Source organism: Diorhabda sublineata, chromosome 1 (genome assembly GCF_026230105.1).
Source record: "Diorhabda sublineata isolate icDioSubl1.1 chromosome 1, icDioSubl1.1, whole genome shotgun sequence".
Taxonomy (NCBI): Eukaryota; Metazoa; Arthropoda; class Insecta; order Coleoptera; family Chrysomelidae; genus Diorhabda; species Diorhabda sublineata.
In genome coordinates, this window is record NC_079474.1 from 29756943 (window position 1) to 29772500 (window position 15558).

At 30.9% G+C, this 15558-nt stretch overlaps 2 protein-coding genes across 4 annotated transcripts; one reads left to right on the plus strand and one right to left on the minus strand.

Moving 5' to 3' along the window:
• The first annotated feature begins 48 nt into the window (after window positions 1–48).
• LOC130449742 (MORN repeat-containing protein 3-like) lies at window positions 49–4987 on the plus strand. 2 transcript variants are annotated; one of them, XM_056787731.1, is made up of 4 exons: window positions 49–679; window positions 908–1207; window positions 2144–2346; window positions 4637–4987. In XM_056787731.1, exons 1-4 carry the CDS (start codon window positions 532–534, stop codon window positions 4751–4753), a joined length of 768 nt encoding a protein of 255 aa, XP_056643709.1. In that variant the 5' UTR covers window positions 49–531; the 3' UTR covers window positions 4754–4987. The 2 variants fall into 2 exon arrangements, with proteins under 2 accessions (XP_056643709.1, XP_056643717.1); XM_056787739.1 differs by having other exon boundaries at window positions 372–679; window positions 992–1207.
• Window positions 4988–5604: 617 nt separating this feature from the next.
• On the minus strand, window positions 5605–12511 carry LOC130449756 (small integral membrane protein 14-like). Of its 2 annotated transcripts, none has more exons than XM_056787757.1 (5): window positions 12319–12511; window positions 12149–12246; window positions 12049–12097; window positions 10470–10606; window positions 5605–6432 (listed from the first exon to the last, which is right to left on the minus strand). In XM_056787757.1, the coding sequence occupies exons 2-5, from the start codon at window positions 12230–12232 to the stop codon at window positions 6394–6396; spliced, it is 309 nt and encodes a 102-aa protein (XP_056643735.1). In that variant the 5' UTR covers window positions 12233–12246; window positions 12319–12511; the 3' UTR covers window positions 5605–6393. The 2 variants fall into 2 exon arrangements, with proteins under 2 accessions (XP_056643735.1, XP_056643726.1); XM_056787748.1 differs by having other exon boundaries at window positions 5606–6432; window positions 12149–12256.
• Window positions 12512–15558: the final 3047 nt, after the last annotated feature.

Consider the following 15558-nt stretch of genomic DNA (forward strand, 5'->3'; position numbering starts at 1 on the left):
GTTTTAGAAAGAACAGCGCGTGTGCAATGTAAATGTCATCACCGTTGTCGTTGTCCAGGAGTTTTATACAATCTAACATTATAATGACAGATTATTCATTACCTTTTTTTTGTAAAAAATATGGATAATACTGTGCTTTAATAGGACGGAGAAAATTATAATTATTGAGCAAAAATAAATCAATTATCATAAATTACGAGGTGCGTCTAACATATCTTAGATGGCTAATACTGTCATCTATATTTGATAATAATAATTTCAAAACGCGTCTTTAAAGGAAATAACTACTTTCAGTTTTTAGACCTGTTTATATATGTAAATTATCTAAAAAAAATTGTTAACGATAATATATTATATAAGTATGAAAAATTGAACATCCATATTTAATGTATTACAGCGCACTCCACTGTTTCAATTTGACAGCCAATTATCCAATTTTCTCAATAAAAAGCTGTTCAATATCGATTTAACAAATATATTAAATTTCGGATATTGATTGTGACCAAATTTTATAACAATCCCCAAAGAAAAATGCCGTTTATTAATAGATTTCAGAAAGATAAAATTGCTAGATCGAGGAAAATTGAGGAATCAACTTTAAAAAATGGTTTGCGACATTGTATTTTTAATACAGTACGTGATAGATATGTAGGAGAATGGAAAGCAAATAAAAAAACAGGTATCTCAAATCACAATTCAATATTGTTTTATTTAATTCACATAATATTTCTTATTATAAACTATTATCATATTTCTAAACATAGGCGCACCCTTAAATTTTGTAGAAGGTGCACAAAGACGGAATCAAGTTTTATGTACAATCAATTTAATCGGATACAATAAGATCTTCCATCCTACATATTATTGCTATTGTCTTCTAATGTATATTTTTCATATTGGTATATAGGTAAAGGGGTTATGTTGACAAGAAACAAAGATTTATACGAGGGCGATTTCAACAATGATTACAGACACGGTTTCGGGGTTTTAGCTTATCACCTTCCAAAGTATAACGTTTTTTCTCTAACATACCGAGGCGACTGGAAGAATGGAAAAATGCACGGAGAAGGACTTAGAGTGTATCCAGGTATTGGATTTTACATAGGAAATTTTAAAAAAAGCAAAAGAAGCGGTTATGGACAAATGTGGTACGACTGTGGAGCTTTTTATGATGGGGATTGGGTAGATGATCTTAGGGAAGGTTTGGGTAAGTGATATTTTTTTAAATTGAAATATTTTTATTGAATTATTGTCAAAGCTCTCACATTATACAAATTTTTTGCTTGTAAGAGAGAATATTAGGTCAGATTTCAACGAGTTTACTAAAATTTAGAAGTAGAAAGTTTAAAATATCAGTTATCAGAAAGACTGTATATCATTTAATCTAGAAATTACTTTGTTCGCAATACAAGAGATGTATTAGTGGTGGATTTACCAGTAGCCTGAAATCATCGTTCACACATACAAGTTTCGAAATTTTTACAGAAATAAAAGTAATTCAAATATAGTTTTATATGCAGTACAGTAAAAGCTATTTATTCGCGAGATATTTATTCCATAACTATGCCGCAAATACAGAAACCGTGAATACGGAATTGTAATTAATATGTGATTATAGCGGATACTTTCCTAGATGACAAAAATAAAAAAATATTTAAAAAAATCTTCTTGAAGAAGGTTTGAAGAATTTTGTAATTTTCTCTTTCTTGGCAGTTTTTAAAAGCTCCTTCAATTCAGAGTGACAAATATTTCATTAAACTATAATATAAAATACTAAAAAACAAAAGAAGTAATATTGTATATCAAATGCCTTGTACTAATTGTGATACTATCTACATAGGGCAGACATTTCATTATTTAGAAAATAGACTAAAAAGGTCATCCATACGATAAAAAAACTGCATTAACGAACCACATAAATTCAATTATTGAAAAATTTTTGGAACGAAATCTTATAAAAGCAAAAGAGAATTTTTAGAAATGATTCACATTCATAAGAACGAAAAAGCTATAAATGATAAAAAAGACCTAAATAATTTGTATAAAACAAATATATAACAATAACAACGTAAATGCTGGGATGGCGGATAATGGTGAAATTGCCACAAATGGTGCTTCTACCCTATAAAAATATTTTTTCCAGGATTGTATGTCAGAGAAGACGGTAATAGATATGAAGGATCATGGTATAAAGATTTAAAACACGGTACAGGAAGGTTTTATTTTCTAAATACGGGGCAAATACAGATAGGAGTTTGGGAAAAGGATTTTTGTGTATTCAGTACTATGCTGAATTTACCATACAGGCAAACTGCTAAGTTACCAACCGTATATCCATTACTGAACGTAAGTATTGATTTGACAAAAATCCTAGGATTTTTCTAGAATACTATCACTTGAAATTAAATTCTCAACCTAATGGTAGGCTTGCCAGATAGGTTATTTAAGGGTATATACGTATATAGAGTTTTAGAAGGTAGTATATTCCTCATGTTATGAATATAGTTACTGATTAGGAACCTAAGCCAGGGGTAATAATAGGTTTGTTCCAATCTGCTAGTGTGGACCGTTCTTGGAACGGTTATTAGAAGCGTTTAAATTATATTTTCTGCGCAATCTTCGGCTATGCACGGTTCTAGTATAGTTCTTCCAATATCAATTGCAGAGTATAAAAACTTGTATCAAAACCCTTGCCCTTGACAATTTTGTTTGATCTACTATAGGCGTAGATACCTCATTTTATAAATTTATTATTTTTATAAATACTTTTTAAAATATGCATATCCTATGCGAGGAAGTATTCGTTAAAAGGCAATCGAATCATTATAAATTAGACGGCATAACACGCCTAAATTATAAAACGTAAATAGACGAGTAAAATGTACCTACTTGTGAGGGCGTTTGGTTTAAACAGGGTAATAGATGTGAACTGAGCCCTTTTTGGACCCCATTCATTTTTTACTGGAAAACGGAATTTCAAAGGAAAAATCAAAAAGAAAAATAAATTCTTTGCAAATAAAACAAAAGAAAAAAACATTTCAAATCCATCTTTATAAATAATCATGGTAGTCAGAATCGTCTGAACTAGAGTCTCTTACCATTGCATCATGACTGTCACTAACTAAAATTCTATAAATAAAAGTAAACAAATTCCTAACTTCAAATTGTATCTAATAATTTTGTGCCTAGTTTAAAAATGAAAATAACAAAGCTAAATTCACGAAAGTCAGCTGATCTGTTAAGCCAAAAGTAACTAGATAGCAACGTGCATGCAATAAAAATGGCACAAAACCAATAATGTCAAGATCTTGTATAAAACAAACAGCTGAACTTCATCTGTGCATGCTTTTGATCAAGAAATATTGCGTCTTGCATTGCATTGCACGTTGTATTACATCATGTTCAAGCGGCCTTTATATAAACTATAAATTGTCCTACTTATAAAATCTTGAGTAGTTTTGTCAATTGATTTATTTACTCTAGTTAATTCAGCAATTCTTATTATGATTGCATTATCAGATTGCTGAATATTTTCCTCTTCTAAACATTCGCATATATTTAAAATAACTTGCTGTGTTTGTATATCTAAATCTTTATTATTAAATTCATACCTGTCTTCATTCTCACTACACTTTACAATTTTATTGTCTTTATTGGCCCATGGTCTAAAGAACGCCACATTCCTATTTAGTTAAAGGAATTTATGAATTTAATTAATCCCACCAAGCAACGCCAATGATTATCCCAGACTTTCTTGCAGGAATATTTCGAAGAAATTGTATACATACGGCTTCGGCCAATAGAAATGCATTTATTTTTACGATTCGATGTTTTCATTGGTAAGCATTGGAGATGATGAGTCCACATGGACCGACGGTTTGTTAGATGTTTACCGAATTTTATACGGAGAGTAAACATTATTTTCGATTTCTTAATTTGGTATTAGTGTCGTGCGTATTTATGAAATATTGATTGTTCCTCGCATAAACTGTCTTCTGCAATTTATATTGGAAGAACTATAACAATACTTGCTAACGTCTACATTAAAAATGATACCAAGTCAACTGAAACACAAAACAGAATCGTCACCGTACTAAGGACGGTTTTTTGATGGGTTGGACCGAACCTAATAAATGATACAATTATAAATTGAAACATGTTAATATGTATACTTATATTACAAGTAAGAAGCCAAACATTCCCGAAAATCATATCTATATATTAAGGAATATTTGTGTTAATGATTTTTGTACTTTTCATAAAAATAAAATATGTCTTGATGTCACAAAGCAACCTGATGTGTCAATTTTTTTCCATTGATATATCATTGCTTGGTGGCCCTAATACTTTAAAAATTTGTTTTAAGTTTTCGTGTGACGAAAAACAGTTTAAATTAATTACTTAAGAAACTTTTTTGGTCATCTAAAAAATCAAATTTGATTTTTTTCCGGGACGTGAAGTAAACCGGCCGTGACACCGGGACGTTGTCTGAAAACCGGGACATTTGGCAAGCCCACCTAAAAGCCGTGTGACATGGTGCAAGAAAGTTCCAAGAAAAAAATTCATTTATGATCTTTTTATATTTATTTTCTCAAAAGATCACTTAATACTAATTCGATTTTTATTTTTAATATAGAATACTTTGATTCATATGGACAAGATTATTGCCGTTGAAGAAGTGAGAGCTTTATCAGGAAGAAAAGAAATTTGTCTAGAAAGTGAGATTAGCCTACCGTCATTCGTTTCAACATAAAATAAACGCGGTTTTAAAAAATTTCTCTTGTACTGTACTTGTTATTTATTTTTAAACGGTGAGCGGATATTTATACACACGGTGTGTATCTTCTTACAAAACTTCGTAACCTTTTTATATAATTTCATTACCTTTATATAGTCTTTATATAACTAGGAATCACCATAAGTTACAGAAAATGTTTATTGGGTACTTACTTGATTTAACTAACACTAATATATTCACTAACACTTATTTATTTTATTTAAATTCAACATTTGGTTTACGTTACTAGCCCGATGTGTTCAAAACGATATCCAGAATTTTCGCTTACTGAAAATCTCTAATTTGTCATAAGCAAACAAAAATATTTTCTTACAAATTGTCACTATAAAAACCGTCACAACATAATGTAAATAAAAACTATCGCGCCTTCGCTGGTTAGGGGACGTTGAGGCGAATTTGATCCAGCTAGGGGTTCGACGTTGGAGGCACCATGCTCAGGACAGACGAGAAAAATAAACTTACTGCATTCTTCCAGCTAAGGTTAAAACAACCGCCGTGAGTTTTGGTGTTCAACTGAGGATTATCAAAACGAATCTGCTACCTGGTGGCCAGAATTACCTCTAAAACACCCTGCATGTATTAGCTTCAAACGGGTCTTTACCTCTACTTACCTAACACTGTTTGGTTCTTCAAGTTCAAATATTCACATATAGTATTTGAAGGACTACAAACTGTAATTATTGATGTAATTGTGGGATACGGTGTGTTGGTAAGTGTTGAGGTGGTGGCACTTTTGATATGATTTTAGACCAAACAAATGGTGGAAGTGTTTTCATATCAAATTAAAGAGTAGCATCTCTATGAGGAAGTAAAATAAAATGGCAGGCAAGTATTAAAATATATTTTTTAAAAGATTCTCATAATATATGTACACCTGTAAAAGTATACTATATACAAGGTGGCGAAAAAAAGAACGCATAGATTTTATTAGTATAGTATTAGTGCAGAGAAGTGACCGCTAAGCGACTCATTATGTCAGATAGAGCGTCTAGATTAACGTGACAGAAATATGGTTATAAAAGGAATGTTTCTGGATCATGTTATTTCATGTTTTCGCGATCTTCATCGACCGGTATTTGAAATTTAAAATTTATTATCGTGAACCTCGTCGAGTAGAAGATTTGTGAAGAAATTATTTCTAAACTACAGGACATTTTAACAAAAGTTATGGAGAGCTGGGAAGAGGGAGTTTTAATGTGTATTAACTCAACAAATAGTAGAGCCTCAATTATATTATTTGCTGATTGGTTTGTATTGATAATAATAAACTTGTAGCACTTAAAATATACGCGATCTTTTTGCGCCACCATGTATTTACAGATAGATAATAATAGAATATGTTAAAATATTAAATGCCAATATAAAATTTCGTGTTTAATAAAATATGCGATTGGAATTATCATCGCAATGTAGTGCAAAAGCTTATTAGGGGGTAAAAATGAAAAATTTCTAAACCTCAACAGATATTTTTTAAATATAATTTCTGAATAAATAAAATTTAAAAAGATAAAACAAAATTTAACAAATGTGATCAGAAACTATGCCCCTTGTATAAATTTTAAAGAAATTTTCTTCTATAATTCACAAGATTTCGGTTAATGTGCTGATGAACTGGGTGGAGATCCATTGGAATCCTAGAAAAAAAAATGTTTCACTTAAATAGCATATCAACATTTTTTACGATCATTGGTTTAATGTAATATACGCATCCTGTCTATTGAGGTATCCTTTATCCACTTTTACTTAAAGGATTGTAAAAAGTATCAGAGATCTGACCGAAAAACTGATATACCGGGGCTAGTTTTAAAGAAGCGCTCATAACACCCATTTCCACGACAAAAGTAGAGAATTTTATTTGTTTAAATATTCTTTGGAGGTAAAACGCTTAACATACTTTGGGAATCCACTATTTTACTATGAACTGTGTATAGTACTCTTAGGAGCCCCTGTAAGAAATCAAGTGTCGCCAAAAAACACTTGCCTTCAGTTCCAAAATTCGGCTGATGAATTGAAAGAAACCGTTTCATTATTTGCGTTAAGGGGGACTTTGAAAATTTCAAAAAATTTTTTTATTACGGATTCTTAATCTACATGTAAGTAGAAATAAATCCATCGAAGCGTTCACGATATCTTAAACGCGTTTGAAGTTAAGACCGTCAGCGCGCTTTGACCGTATCAGCGAGGCGCCCAACTTTCTGAGTTCTTGAAGTTCTCATCGCGTCCGACGCAGGTACACAGATTCTTTTATGCTTAGAAACCGACTTTCTCCTTTATCGATTTTGCAACGGTTATTTCAGTCTGGCTTCGGCATGTATATACAGTGCTTTTCAGATAAAAGTATCCACCTTTAATAACTTTTGTAATACTGGTATTTAGAAAAAATCCAAAAACACGTCAATTTATGTTGGAAGGGGCAAGCATTATGGCTTATTTAAACTTACTGGAAAAGCCACCCCCTCACCCCTAGCAGCATCCCCTTTATTTTTTTAAATTACTTTTCATATTTTTTATATAAAATTTGGAAACTCCTCTTTGAGCTGATTTCAAAAATGTATAATACTTGTAGGTTAAAGTGGTTAGTTTATGAGATAAACAATTTTTCTTTTAAGAGCACAAATTTTACTTATTATTTACTTTCACCTTATTTGCCTGTACTAAAATGGGTTGTACAACAGTTCAAACTCTTTAATCTTTTTAACTGTGCTATTTATTATGAAGTTACAATAAGTGTTCAAAATGAGTACCATTCACTTCCATACAATGGTATAATCTATTTTGAAATGCCTCTCTGACATTGTTTAATACGGCTGGATTTAATTGTCGACATTCATTTTCTATCCTCTCTCGTAAATAATCCAGAGATTCTGGTTGGGTAGCATAAACTTTTGTTTTTAAATACCCCCATAAAAAGAAGTCTAGGGGTGTTAAATCCGGTGACCTAGGTGGCCACTCCATCATCTGCCCCCTTCTACCTATCCAACGAGCGGGGAATGTTTCGTTTAAAAATTGTCGGACAGGTATAGCATAGTGTGGGGGAGCTCCGTCTTGTTGAAATACCAGTAAATCTTCGGAAAGGTTATCATCATTTTCTATTATTGTTGTAATACGTGGGTCAACCCCTTCCCTGAGTAACTCAAGATACGATTCACCATTTAAATTTCCGTTGATGAAGAAAGGTCCGACAATGTGGTCACCTAGGATACCACACCAAACGTTTAACTTTTGGGGATGTTGTGTATGGAATTCACGCATAATATGTGGATCACTTTCAGCCCAATATCTACAATTATGCCTACTTACTAAGCCATTTAATGACCATGAGCATTCATCAGAAAAGCAAATATTGTTTAACAATTGTGGATTGTTATTGATAATTTGCGTCATTGATTCGCAAAACTCTAGACGACGATCAAAATCATCTTCATTCAACTCGTGCACCAACTTAACTTTGTATGGGTGGTACTTGAATTTATGTAGAACTCGGAAAACTGTAGAAGATGAAACACCGATCGCTCTACTTATTGTTGACAACGATTGGGGTTGTTGAGCCTCTAAGCTGACTTGCCCTAAAATTGCCACTTGGATTGCTTCGTTATTTACGAGTCCCTCTCGCTTATGCACTTTATTGCAAACAGACCCTGTTGTGGTAAATTTCTCCATCAGTTGAATTACATACTTATGAGTTGCATGTCTTCCGTCATGTAATTCGTTAAATATTCTAGCAGCAGCTCTTGCACAATTATTATTTTGGTAGTATAAACCTACAATTTCAATCCTTCCTTGCAAAGAGTAAACCATTTCAGAGAAACAAAATAAATAATGTATCAAATTACACTATCAATAGTGACTACAAATTCTAGTTGACAATGTCAAACTTTAATAAAAAGTAGAGTTTTTTGTTGTTTGGATTTTTTAAGTAGAATAAATAGCACAGTTAAAAAGATTAAAGAGTTTGAACTGTTGTACAACCCATTTTAGTACAGGCAAATAAGGTGAAAGTAAATAATAAGTAAAATTTGTGCTCTTAAAAGAAAAATTGTTTATCTCATAAACTAACCACTTTAACCTACAAATATTATACATTTTTGAAATCAGCTCAAAGAGGAGTATCCAAATTTTACATAAAAAATATGAAAAGTAATTTAAAAAAATAAAGGGGATGCTGCTAGGGGTGAGGGGGTGGCTTTTCCAGTAAGTTTAAATAAGCCATAATGCTTGCCCCTTCCAACATAAATTGACGTGTTTTTGGATTTTTTCTAAATACCAGTATTACAAAAGTTATTAAAGGTGGATACTTTTATCTGAAAAGCACTGTATAGATTTGGTGTCTCGCATACACTGTGACCCAAAGGATTTATTGTGTCCTCCTTTCTTGCTCTGATATTGAAGAACCTACAGCTGATCCATTAAGTCCATTCCCTTTAAAAAGTCTAGAATGTGAAATGGCTTCAATTGCCAAAGATCTTTGTTTTCTATTTCAAGCGATACCAGGTGTAGGGCTCTGGAGTTCCTTAGTATTTCACTATGTGGATAGAGGTTTCCTCCTCTGTGCAATAAAATCTGCACGGCGCCTTCAGGTGTTGCCTGAATATAGTAAGTGGAAATTCTATTATTTTTATACATATTTCTTATATTTTATTTGCCCATAATTTCAGTCCCAGGCAATGAATATAAGTATTTCAAAGCTTGGAAAATATCGTCGTAACGTTGAACGGCGAATAACTTATGTTGAATGTAGGAAATTCCCATTTAAAATTCAAAAACAATCATTTGACCGTGTGTGTTAAAAAGATACGTCATCTCTAAACTGAGGTCCGCACTATGCTGGTATATTTTCAAACTTCGTATTTATATTTTTTTCTTAAATAACCCTAAACCAAATTTCTGAACAATTCTCAAAACCTTTTTGAAAACTACTTCAATTACATGAAAACATTTTGAAGTTATATTCAACTAATTAAATGAAACAATGGAATTGTTTGGATTGTACTTAAATTGAATTTAATTTTTGTTTTAACATTCAGATAGTGGACGTTCTATCAAATTCTAACGCTTTTGAACTTACATAAGATATTTAGAATAAAAACAATAAGTTTATATGCAAAAAATATCCTCCATCCACAACATAAAAGGTTGAATTTTTTTCTACACTAGATGAAGCAGGAAATACTAGATAAAGAATTTTATTGGAAAAAAAAATTTAACATTTCAAGTTAATTGAGTTGTTAAAAAACAGTTAATTATGCAACAGTCACAAAATGGATCATCATACTTCGCAGGACTATAAAAGTTTACAACACAAACAATAGGGTAAGTTGCATACTATACTTTTTCTACGACTATTTTTTGGTTAACCATTTGAAGATATGAGTCTTGTTCCGATTTATCAAGAGAAACTCACAAAAGTCTTATTATTTACATTATAACATCAGACTGTCAACCATCAGTGCTTTTATCTTACCTAGATATTAAATGGAAGAATGTTAGTAATTCTACACCCCGTAGATTCCACTTCAGGATCATACAGATTTTTTCCCAATTTTTGCATTTAAAACATGAAAAGAACCATTGAAGTCTATAAAACAATGGAGTTGTAGCAATTCCTCTTCACGTTGACGTACATTTCATTGTTCTACATAAAGAAAAAATAAAATTTTAAATTATTACTCACATTGCCATTGTTGTTTGGTTTGGAATTTCCAAGAGCTGCCTGAGGTCTTGGACGAAAATAGTAGAGAAATAAAGCGGCAAAAAATGCTAGTCCTATCAGTAGAAATTGGTCCGGGTTAGTGGCGTTTGAATTAGAACCTACAAAAATAAAACATATCACATTGCCAACTTCTATTTTACGAGGGCCGTTTCTTTTTTAACTTCCGATTGCTCCGTGTAGACGCCATTGTTGATATTCAGGCGTCAGTCGGCGTTGTGCTACAGCCACGTAAACATTTCTGCCATTATTGATGCTCCCACCAAGTGTGATTCGTTTTCTACAGACTGAAGGCCATAGTGCAGCAGAAATTTATAAGAGAATGAGACGTGTGTAAGGGGAAAACTTCATGATTGATGTTGTTGTGTGTGAATGGGGTCGAAAGTTTGAAGATGGCCGTAATGATGTGCATGATAAAGGGGACCAAGGTCGCAAATATGTCGTTTTAGATTACCTGGTTCAACGAGATGGTTAAAGAAAACCACACATTCACCATTACAGCTTTGTCTACGGAATTTCCAGAAGTTTCAAGGTGTGTTTTGTTACTAAACGGTTTGGCTACATTAGTGGCAACTTTCTTTGAAAAGGGTATTGAAAAACTTGTCCACAGATATGACAAATGTGTCAATCTCTTCAGTGACTATGTCAAAAAGTAACTGTAAGTGTACCAATCTTTTGTTAATAAAATTATTGTTCTATATGAATTTGTCTTTTATTTATAGCCTATCGGACGTTGAAAAAAGAAACGGCCCTCGTAAAATGTACAAGTTGATGAAAAATAAAGTTTATAATATAAGTAATTTCCTTTATTTTGTTCAGAAAAAAGGACAGAACTTTCTGAAAGATAAAACTTTCCTAAACAGTGATTAATAGTATAATAATCTCTTAGAAACATTCAGGTATTTGTAAAAAAAACGTGACTATTATGCATTAAAGATACTAAACAAAATACTTGACATGAGGACCTCAACCTACACCAGACCCTCTAGTGGTAAATTTAAAGTCAGTACTCCTCATTATATATAATGACATTTACGTTTTTAAAAACCGGAAATTTTATCTACTGATATTAACTTATCAATACTTTAATTAGTATTGTTGAAACGCAAATTATTATAATTATATAAGGCCTCCTATATACGTATATTCATAAGTGAATAAATACAACAAAATTCCACTTTAATTATTGGAATAGTGGAATTTTATCAAAATGTTGTTGTATTTAGACAAAAATTTGGAAAATTCAATACAATATTACTGACTAATCATCAAAAATAATATTGTTAATTATATAAGTAAAATTATATAGGTGAATATTGCTGTCAAAAGATCAGCTAGATAATGCAAACAGTGCAAAATAATAATCTAATTTGTTGATTCAGTACATTCTGTAAAAATGCACACTAAATGTATGAAAATATATATCTAATCAAATGACCAATCAAAAGGATAAAATTGTTAAAAGCCTGTAAAAACAACTAATTTTGAGTATTAATTAAGAAATATTCAGTGATTCTTAGTTGTTATACAAAAAGGTACTTACCCTCATCCAAACATTCATTGTCAGTACAATATGACTGACTATTTCTCAACTAAAATTAACAAAATTACGAAACTACTAATGTTTTTAAAGTGTTACATACCACGTTGAGAAGTCTTCTCATGGATAACTCATGATTCACCTGATCCCAGAAAATTTCACACGGATTGAAATTTTCATTGCTCATCTTTATTTTTGATTCTGAAAGTTTCTTAAATAATAACCATATTTAGTATTCACAAAGTGTTATTTTCTTTATATTAGAAATATTACCTGGTTTCAAGAAATTATATAGAATAACCAATAGTCGTTTAAAGTGGGGCAGACGAAAAATGTTTGCACAAAACTGTAACTACACTGTATTCATCACAACATTTCTGTATTTATTTATTTGCGTAGTGAAATCGTAATATTGTTGCAATACATACTATACTGTCAGAAGTTGGCTGTTTTGACATTTAACAGTGACGTTTACCGACGTTGTCAGAATTCGAATGTATTAAAAATCTTAAGATTTGAGGAATTTTATTTTTATACATTTAATTGAAACAGTCATTTTTTAGAAAAATATATTAGTTATATAAAGTAACGAATTATAACTATACTAGATAAACATTTGTATAATGTATACTGCTAATCTTAGATGCAGAGAGTACTTGAAGAAGAAGTACAATGACTAAACGTTTGTTTTGAAGCATGTATCAAAGAATATAAATGCGGAATTTATTTCAGATATTTTATCAAGTAAATTGTAAAATAAAATGACCTTTTAAAGCTGTGTGTTTTTAATTACATGGCTTTTAAAAACTGTCCCCTCCAAGTTTTCATAATTCTAGTGAAAATATTGGTACGACTGGCAACATCGCAAAATTTAAGTAAGGGGGAAGTATTAAATTGACTCACTGATAGAATGGGAAATCTTTGCACTTGGAAATACATGATTGGTTGTTGTAATTACAATTGGAGAAAATAACATTATGTGTTTTTTATATATAATAAAAATTAGATATAATCCTTTTATTATGTTTGCTGTGCATAAAAGTATTTATTTACAAAATATTTAATTTTCAACTGGTGTTAACTCTACCATACATACGTATACATAAAGAAAATAGTACATGTTTGTTTAAATTTTATACCTTGTAAACTGGAAAATTAATACTATACCGTAGAGTCCATAGTGAGGATGTGAATATATTTATATGAAAATGTAGTGAACAGATTAAGAAACTTGTACAATATAACATCAAAACTTACTGAATTTAAATAATAAGCCAGATGTATTATTCATTATTGCAATAAAAGAGAAAATTATTCTATATTTTCAATAACCCGTACATTGTTACTCTTGTTAAATTGAATGTTGAAACTTTATAATATTCAGCAATAAAATTGAACACATTTTTTGTACTGACTGAATTATTATTTTTATTTCGTGATAAAACTAAAAGATTATCAATATTTCTTTTCCCTGTTCTTGCTGGTCGTATGTCAAGAGGTGGTTGAAAATGTTGAATAATGTGGGTTATGCAGTTTGATTAATAGCAATGAGAAGTGGAAAACATTGTACATAGCCTTCGCTCTGGTGATTTTACGAGGATTTCCTGGATAACGTTGAATAACAAATGCAGCACTGGATACTGTTTTATTATTTTACAAACTGTTATATCTTCATAATAAATAAATTATATACTTTCAAACGATATTTTTATTCTTTCTAAAACTGACAATATCACATGACTTGATATTAAAATATTTTCAAAGATTTCGAAGTTTAGGTATTTATGAAAATAATTACAAATCATGTGAAAAATTTGTTGGGCACTAAAAACTTCAAAAAAATTAGACTTTATAAAAATTTCAGAAATATTTATGCTGCACACAACATTCATTATCTCATTCGTATCTTAAAAATTAAAGAAAATACTCTGCATTGGTGTAGCGTGAAAAATATTCTACTTAATCATTGGAATAATGTACAATAAGTTTTGAATATTATATATTATGAGAAACCGATAATTAAAAAAATTAAAAAAAACAACTTTCATTTAACTTTAAGTTTAACAAACATTTAACATTTAACTAACAACAAACTTTCATTTAACTTATACAAATAAAATACTGAAACTCGAGACTCGAGAATGGCTGGACCGATTTGGCTAATTTTGGTCTTGAATTATTCATGGAAGTCCAAAGAAGGTTTAAGTGGTGAATAAAGCAACCATAATATTTGAAATTTGACAACCAACTATATGTAGTTCGATAAATTTACAGTTTTGTCAAAAATTGAATTTCTGAACACAACCATAATATTTGACATTTAACAACCAAGTAATAAAACGATAGATTCTATATGTCGATCGATACCTCAGACAAAAAGGGAATCCTGAGGATCTTTTGTGATAATGACACTTTACTACTGGCATGCGAGTATTTTTGCAACAAGATGAAACTGCAAATAATGTGTTTGCGAAGCAGTTGATAAACATTGGAAATAATAAAGTCGCAGTGGACACCTCGTCCGGATTCATCACATTACCCACAGATTTCTGTCACATTACAGACTCAAAAGAGGAGCTCATTCAGCGTGCTTTCTCAGATGTAGCGCAACAGTTCAATAACCACAATTGGCAGGGTGAACGAGCAATATTAGCGGCAAAAATAAAGATGTTGAGGATCTCAATGCGACTATTAATAATTTTTTAGGTTTCCTTTAAATCAGTCTACACCATTATGAACCAGGATGACGTAGTCAACTATACCACGGAGTTTTTAAATTCACTGGAACTGCTTGAATTACCACCTCACAATTTGCTGTTAAAAGTAGAATCAGTGATCATAATAACAATCATAAAGGGAAAATACAGAGGAGATGATGTCTTGATCCCGCTTATACCGATGATTCCAAGGTATTTACCATTTGCTTTTGAACGTTTACAATTTCCGATACGTCTCGCCTTTGCGATTACCATAAATAAATCGCAAGGCCAGTGGTTGGAAGTTTGTGCATGGACAATTATACGTCGCGTGATCGCGCGTTGGAAAACCGTCATTATTTATTTACGCACCACTAAACAAAGAAAGAAAGAAATTTTACAGAAAGCTTTAAATTGATCAACAGACTGGATCATAACTGTGTATGTCTATCAAAATAAAATTGGAACCTTATAAATAGCCGGTATTTCAAGAAAACTTTGTTTTGTAACTAAGCAACATCATGTGTAATTAATCGAAAATAATAATAAAACTTCATTCATACATAGCAATTTTTTATTTGTTTTAATAAAAATTAATAAAAAAAGGATTCGTTTTCTTTTTTATTCTAATAATAATATTTATATACTAATTATTACCATTACTATTATCTATAACTTTGTTACTCATTTGATTTTCTTCTGTATATTGATATTTTATTTTTTTTATATCTTTATTTAGTTATTTTTATGTTTTTTTTTTCAGTTTTTACAAGCTTTTGTCTACAAATTGTAACAATTTTTTGATAGTAAAGCATTT